Source organism: Monopterus albus, unplaced genomic scaffold (assembly GCF_001952655.1).
Source record: "Monopterus albus unplaced genomic scaffold, M_albus_1.0 scaffold316.1, whole genome shotgun sequence".
Lineage (NCBI taxonomy): Eukaryota > Metazoa > Chordata > Actinopteri > Synbranchiformes > Synbranchidae > Monopterus > Monopterus albus.
In genome coordinates, this window is record NW_018128196.1 from 469,464 (window position 1) to 477,304 (window position 7,841).

General features: G+C 45.4%; 2 protein-coding genes across 4 annotated transcripts in view; one reads left to right on the top strand and one right to left on the bottom strand.

Moving 5' to 3' along the window:
* Nucleotides 1-1,119, bottom strand: part of LOC109973977 (prohibitin-2) — a 14,300-nt gene extending 13,181 nt beyond the window's left edge. Inside the window, exon 1 of the mRNA XM_020623906.1 lies at nucleotides 1,014-1,119. Coding sequence (XP_020479562.1) covers nucleotides 1,014-1,034 — 21 coding nt within the window. The 5' untranslated portion in view covers nucleotides 1,035-1,119. The remainder of the gene's footprint in view (nucleotides 1-1,013) is intronic.
* Nucleotides 1,120-2,719: 1,600 nt separating this feature from the next.
* The window catches only part of LOC109973979 (protein FAM49B-like), a 13,333-nt gene continuing 8,211 nt past the window's right edge, over nucleotides 2,720-7,841 (top strand). The window contains exons 1-5 of one of the 3 annotated variants that reach the window (XM_020623911.1): nucleotides 2,720-3,059; nucleotides 3,212-3,311; nucleotides 5,576-5,649; nucleotides 6,148-6,269; nucleotides 6,968-7,073. In XM_020623911.1, coding sequence (XP_020479567.1) covers nucleotides 5,577-5,649; nucleotides 6,148-6,269; nucleotides 6,968-7,073 — 301 coding nt within the window. In that variant the 5' untranslated portion in view covers nucleotides 2,720-3,059; nucleotides 3,212-3,311; nucleotide 5,576. Of the gene's footprint in view, nucleotides 3,060-3,211; nucleotides 3,312-5,448; nucleotides 5,650-6,147; nucleotides 6,270-6,967; nucleotides 7,074-7,841 lie in introns of all 3 variants that reach the window. The other 2 variants (XM_020623910.1, XM_020623909.1) reach the window with 2 other exon arrangements.

A 7,841-nucleotide genomic window follows, 5' to 3' on the forward strand; every position in this document is an offset into this window, starting at 1 on the left:
AAGATGGTCCCGTTAAGTGTAAATGAGTCGAGATGGTGTGTCACAGCAAAATGCTGTGGTACACATATCGTCCCACCTCCTCCTCCATGCTTCACAGTGGGAACCACACATGCAGACAGCAGCTGTTCAGCTTCTCCATCTCTCACAAGACCCAGCAGCTGGACCCAGAATTCTCAACTCTGGACTCATCTGACCAAAGTCCAGGCATCCGCTGGTCTCATGTCCAGTCCTTGTGTTTCTCTGCTTCATGCTGATCTCCTTCAGTGATGACTTCTTTGCAGTGGGTCCATGAATGCCCGACTCAACGGTCTCCTCTGAACAGCTGACTCTGAGATGTGTCTGCTCCTTCGACTCTGTGAACCAGTCTTGCTGGCTGTAATCTGAGCTGCTGTTAACTGGTGATTTCTGAGGCTGGGGACTAATGAATTGCAGAGGTCTTCCTTTCCTGGGGCGTCCTCCTGAGCCACTTTCATCACAGCATTTGATGGTTTTTGTTCTATTTTGTTCTTTTCACAGTATACCAACACTTATCTGACGGCCTCAGACGCATTAAGCAGGCAAGAGGTTCTACTAATAATCTTTGACAGGGGGCATGTTATCTGAAAACCCTCCAGGTGACTCCTCATGACGCTAAAAGAAAACGCCAACAGCGTGCTCAGCGGCCATCGACGCAAAACGTGCCTCGTTCTAACTTACAATGCACTAAACAGTAAACACAAAGAAACCCGTGGAATGAGCAGGTGTGTCAACACTTTCTCGTGGTAGCGAGCCTCTCTGTGTAGTGTACACCTGGCGCCCTGTGAACCTAGCTCGGCTAACACCACGGTACCTGTAGCTAACAGCTTACATCAGATTCAGCCTGACTCGCGTGTAATGTTGTACTGTGGTTTTAAAACGCGCACGTCACAAACCTGCGTACAAAGAGCGCGAAACAGCAGAACGTGCAACAAACTAAAAGCAGAAATGTGACACACGTTGACTTATAACAGAGTAATGAGGAGAGAACCACTCACACCGGGATCTTTATTAGCCATGCTCGCCCTCTTCGCCCGTCAGAAAAACCAAGAGATGAAGAAAGCAAGGTCATGGGTGATGACGCACTTCCGTGTGCACTGGGAAACCTGGGAAATGTAGTGTTTCATCGAAGTTGTTTGATGGGAGCACTGGGTAAAATTAATTCGTTTTTGTTTTTATTATAAATCCAGGAATTCGATTGTAGATTATATTAAATGTTAAAAGAAGTGAAAAAACTGCAAAATATAAAACTAACTTGTTTTTGCATTTCTCCCTGTTTCCCTCCTGAAGTTCTTGTTTGTATGATGCACTTTACCAGTGAGACGAGAAAATACACGATATTGGGTTCACGAAATGAGACGAGACGATATTTTAACAGTATTTTTAAGAAATCTTCAATAACAAAATATATGGTTGGAAAACTAATCTTTTATTTGACTGAAAGTGACAAAATGCACAACAGTGCAGGTGCATTTTGAAATGTTTTAACCAATCATCCTGTAATGAGATTCACTTCAGTTCTACTTCCTGAGTGTGGATTATCATATGCAGTAAAAGACAATGTGCAAACAATGTCAAAGGTCTGGCCACAGACTCAGCCGACTAGCTTCTCTCCTGTAGGATTTTATGAGTCTCTTCAGCCCTTAGGACTGTGCAAGAACTGTGCATGAGCTTCAGAGTGAGTTTCAAAGGTATGAAAATATGCAGCCCCCCACCAACTCGGAGAGGGATCTTCCCGCAAACCACTGCCCTGAGGCTTGTGTCGTTGCCGAAAAGACATGTGATTGATGACGTCCGATGCAGAAATGGCTGGCCTGAGTGACTCCCGTGACCAGTTCAGACCGTTGGCACGGTGTCACGAGATCTCACTGCGCGTGTCAGCAGGTGCGTAGGCGTAGGGGTACTGTAAAGCCACCCGAGATGATGCGCAACATGTGGGTTTGTTGGTGTAGTAGGTGTGTGCGTAGTTGCTGTCGGTATGATCATTGCTGCTGTTGTGTGATCACCATGGAGCCAGCTAGGAATAAAAATGATTGATTCTCCATCCCTTGTATTTATTCACACCCTGTCCTAGTTACATACGCACATATTATCATCCTAACACATCCTCTGTTCCCCCAAGCACGCCTTCTCCCGCCTACTACACTACATACGTTCATAGACTGGACTGACTGACCAATCAATCTTTACAAACGTTTTCACATCATTCACACAAAGCCTAGTTACACCCATCACATAATTCAGACATTGTTCTGCTGCATACTATTTCGCCACCAGATGGCACTAAACCAAGCTTTTGAATGAATGAACCAAAACTCGATACAAATGATGAAGTGTTTCCATACAGGTGTCATGGTGTCAATTGGACATCACTACTGTTAGGTACTGATAGTGAGAGACAGCTTTCACCTCCACCAGAAATATCCAGATGTTTTAATATCGCGAGAACTCGCGACACGAGATCTTGTCACAGCCCTAGTCAAATGTTAACATTTTAAAGTAAAAATATTCTAAACCTAAAACACAAAGTTGATGACTTTTAAACTCTAGTCTACATTTGGAAATTTTTTTAAGTCCCACTAAAACTTTGGATTAAGTTAAAAATATTAAACATTATTTTTGACTATATAGTGATTTCAACTTTAAACATTTTATCTGATTTTGGCATAAAAATATTATTTATTTTACTTAGTTGCGGACGACTTTCTGACTTTTCTCCAGCTGTGCCTTTATACTTTTCCTTCCTGGTGGAAACGGTCTTCGCTAGACTATGTTTCTCCTTCAGTTGCCTCCGATTGCCCCCGTCGGCCGACCGTGATCTCGCCGTCGCTGCCCTCGGGGCTCGGTGATTGGCTCAGGGTTCAGTTCCTACTGAGGAAATCACTCCTTTTATAGTTAAGGCCGTGTCGAGCGGCTGTTTTCCGGGTTCGCGCTCACTCAGCATGTAGAGGAGGCGGATCACCGGAGACACCTGGACCACCGCGCGCACACCGGAGCCGGACACACGCCATCGACCCGCGGTTATCGATCAGCTATTAGTGAAGGTGAGGAGCGGGAGGGCGCCGTGTTCTGGGGAGGACCGGCGGATCAGGAGGAGGGGCGGCGGGTGGATCTGGTCTCTGGGTGGATCCTGGTCTCCGATCAGACAAGTCGGGTCCTGCTATACACTCACCTTTACTCTTCCTTGTGTCGGCAGACTGAAGGCGGCGTTGAGCAGGCCCCGGTCCAGTTTGATGAGGTTCTGGTCTGGGATCAGTTTCTAGAAACAGCATCAACATCACGGCGCTTTGTTGAAGGTACGTGAGGACAGAACAGCGGTGTTTAGAGTACTGTGTGTAGTACTACGGAGTATTCAGATGTTTCTGGGTAAATGGAGATTAGGCTTCTTGGCTGCAGACTTCATACTGCGACATCACTCCATGTCGGAGACAAACCGTGTACTTTTTACTGCACTACATGTAGCTGATAACTTCAGTTCCTTTCCAGAATCAGATGAATCAAACCAAACCCTGTAGAACCATCATACTCTATTGATCCCAGTGGGAAATCCACCAGCTACCCAGCAGGATGAAAAGTACCCATCAGCTCCACCTTTACCAGCTGCAGCATTAAAGTGATGGACACAGTAACGCATCAGTCACTATGATCCAGTAGTATCAGAGACATTGCTGGGACACGGGCTGTTCTGCAGGACAAGTACTGGTACTGTTGAGATTTTATGTAGATTTACATGCTGATACGTTTGTACTTTAACCTAAGTAACATTTTGAATGCAAGATTTTATTTGTGACAGTATTTTTATACAGTGGTATTTGTACTTTTATGCATTACACTACACTTAATCAGTAGAATTAACTTTGAGTGACTACATGAGGCTGTTGTATTTAATGAACTAATCCCTGATAAATTCATTTTAAATGGTACGTTTTGGTTGTTAGAGTGTTGCTGCTAATCTTTGTACTTGTGCCAAAGTACTTGTATGTGGTAGAGTTGTAGTTTTTAGTGCAGTAACAGCTCTGAATGTTTCCTCCTTCCAACACTGAGTAGAAACATTGTTTTTGTGGTGGAACGTGTGTGGTGAACCGTCAGAGGGAGACAAGCAGTGAACAAACAGACGCTGGCTGGTCTCCTGAACCCTGACTTGTACCTGAGCCCTGTGGGGCCGTTGTTTTCACAGTGCGAGCGTCATACTGGACCTGCGTGCCGGCTGCTTTACTTCCTCTGTTTTAAATTTAGGCCAAACTTTCAGAGACTTCATCACTTCCTCTTTTCACTGGTTGTGGCAAGACGGCGCTGCTTCCAGCTCAGTGTGCAGCTCACTCTCTCAGAACTGTGCTAGTCTGTACAGCAGAGGACCTTCACTTTTTCTCGTCATTTACCTGCAGGAGAGGTTTAAATGTGTGTGGCTGAGTCTCGGCAAGTTCACTGTCAGTGTGACAGTGCTGGCCAGCCATGAAGCCCAGCAGCTGCAAGATGGGAATTACTTTGGCCTGTGGGAATTTCTGCTACAGTTAAGCTTTTCTCTAGTGTGTCTTCTGTCCTTGATGGCTGACGTCTGTTGTGTCGTGTTCCATTTAGTGGTCAGTTTATTAGGAACAGCTGTCTCAGGCTAGGTCAGGCTGATCCAACAGTCCTGCGGTAAATCCTCCTTCATGAAGGTGATGCTGTCCAGTTTGTGTCACAGAGGTGTCGGTTCACCTGTGTGGTTGCTGTGGAGGCTGCTGCTCAGCTGCGCTGTGTTATACTGAGTGCTGGTTTTGATGTTTATCCTCACTGTTATAGATGGGGTGGACACAATAACAGAAACACCTCTCTGAAATAGTGTGAACACAAACTGAACGTTCACACCTTCATGAAGGAGGATTTAGTTTTAGGCTGCTGTTCCTAATAAACTGCTCTATGTACTGTACCTGTCTGTTGGGTTGTTATAAGCAGCGTTTCAGCCACAGTCTCTGTGAAATCTCCCTCTTGTTGAGTTTTTCCTCTCCCATCAAATGTGTATCCATGAGCAACTTTCTTCCAGTGGGTTTCTTTAAACAATGTCCTACTGTAATAACTCCTGAGAGCTTTTCTTCACGGCAAACTCAAACATGCAGCTTCTTCAGAGCTGGACCAACATTTATGAACTCTTGTTCTAATGTACATGACTCAATTCTCATGAAAAACTGTGCTATTATTATAGTTTTGGATAAGAACCTGTGGTATGTTTAGCAACCGTTCGATGTTTTGGTGTCATGAGTTACAACCTGTCTCAAAGAAATGACATTTATATGCAACAGCAGATGTGTTCTGTAGGAAACGTCCTCGCTGGCTTTGTTTGTACTGAATGGACGAAGCCCTGCAGTTACAGCGTCAATGCACTCAGACCTTTTCTCTTTCAGGTGTTTCACTCACTAAACCACTGTTTCCCTGCAGTGTTTTATTTTCCCACAGTTGTGATGTTTCTGCCCTGACCTGCAGCTTCCAACCGACACCAGAAACACACTGGCATTTGTTCCTGTGCGGCTTTTCATCATCTCGTCACCGTGTGAAACTAACACTGGTCACACTGTGTTGGCAGCATGGGCAACCTGATCAAGGTGTTAACCAGAGACATCGACAGCAGCGGTGGAAACTTCTTCCTGGACTTTGAGAGTAAGAAACACAGATACAATCTGCTCCGACACATCGACATGCTCTCACCTGGGCCCGTGTTGATTTCAGACTCCCTCACACTCACAGAAGACACGACACACTGATCGTAGAAATGAATGAGGTGCCGTACTGTGGGACGCCGTCCACTGACAGGTGTCCAAGTTAGTGTGGAGCCCCAGAGTCCACACTTTGTAAACAGAGGAGTGTGTTTAGATGAAGAGTATCTTTAGCTCCAGACAAAGTGATGCGTCCTTTGTGGATTTGCACATTCTGCAGGTTAAAGGCAGTGTGGCTACAGTTTTATCTCACAACCAAAACAATTCTTTCAAAATGCCAAGACCTAACTTCGGTGTGCATATTCATGATCCAACATCAGAGCCTCCTGAACTGAAGCCCGGAGGGTGGATCTCAGTAACACAAACCTGCCATGTAAACACACAAACTGAGGGGGAGCAGAGAGTGTGTTTGACCTCTGACCTTGTGTGCGTTTCTCTGCAGACGCTCAGCCCTCGCAGTCGGAGACGGCGGTATGGGAGAAGGTGAACCAGGTGCTGACAGAGGCTCAGGTCATCCTGGAAGACCTGCAGTCGTACAGGGGAGCGGGAGAGGAGATACGACAGGTAACATGCAGGACAGGTGACCCGCGGTGTGTCGGTCACTCAACTTCATCTTCATAGCGGCTTTCAAAGAAGTCGAACACCGTCCAAAGTGACTGATAACAATAGTAACACACAGCAGTGAAAACAGAGCAACATACGAAGGATGAGTCACATCAGATGAACAAAAATCAAAAGACTAAAATCATATTCAGGTGCCAAAATGAACACTTTACCCATCACAGACCTACAACAGAGCAAAATGAGCTCCACTGCTTTGTGTTTGATATGAATACAAAGGCAAATAGATTTTCACAGCCAACAGTAGCTGATGTATTATCGTCCTTACTGCGTAGTCACAGGGTAGTCTGCTGGTTATAACAGTGTGGGTCAGTGTTACCCATCACAGACCTACAACAGAGCAAAATGAGCTCCACTGCTTTGTGTTTGATATGAATACAAAGGCAAATAGATTTTCACAGCCAACAGTAGCTGATGTATTATCGTCCTTACTGCGTAGTCACAGGGTAGTCTGCTGGTTATAACAGTGTGGGTCAGTGTGGTGGCCTCACTTCAGAAACGTGCTGTAAATGAAAAACTACTGTTCCTGTCAAAGTAAATCAGAGTCAGAAATCACTGTAAGGTTTCTGGTTTTTCACAAAATGAAGAATCCTGGTTGAGACGAGATGGATCTGTGTGCGTGTGTGTGTGTGTGTGTTCAGGCCATCCAGAGTCCTGGTGCTGTGGGCGTGCAGGAGAAGGCCTGGGCAGCTGTGGTTCCTCTGGTTGCTAAACTCAAAACCTTCTACGAGTTCTCCCAGAAACTCGGTAAGAACCTGAACAATCTCGTCTCTGCAGACACTCGCTTTTACTTCAGCCAAAAGAAAAGTACTACAAGCAGTGAAATATGAAATGATGAAGTCAGATTCACACAGGATATTCCTGGTCCCATTTTAATAACTTATTTGTCCATGTAATCGCTCTTCAGCTGCTGCTATCTGGACAAAAGCTTGACTTAATAATGTCAGTGCATGTCTGCTCTGGGAGCAGGAGAGGCACCAGGTTCCTACACCTGGAACTCCCGGTCTGTCCTCGTACATTTTGCCAAACGAACATCGGTAAAAGCTGCAGAACGAGCTGTGATCAGCTCGTGTTTGCACCGAACCCATGGATAGCAAACTGTACATTTTTCAGAACAGATGAATCACCATCTGTCCCGGGGACACTATCCAGAGCCGCCCACAGCGGCTGCTTTGTTCTGTACACAGCACATACAGTGAGGAACAGAAGTTCCCCAAAGAAATTCAGGAAATCACATTATATGATTTTTAAAGAATTTATTTGTCTTGCACTGCTGAACATAAGTATTTGAACACCTGAGAAAATCAGTGTTAATATTTGGTACAGAAACCTTTGTTTGCAATTACAGAATGTTTCCTGTAGTTCTTGACCAGGTTTGCACACACTGCAACAGGGATTTTGGCCCACTCCTCCACACAGATCTCCTCTAGATCTGTCAGGTTTCGGGGCTGTCACTGAGCAACGCGGAGTTTAAGCTCCCTCCAAAGATGTTCTATTGGATTGAGGTCTGGAGAC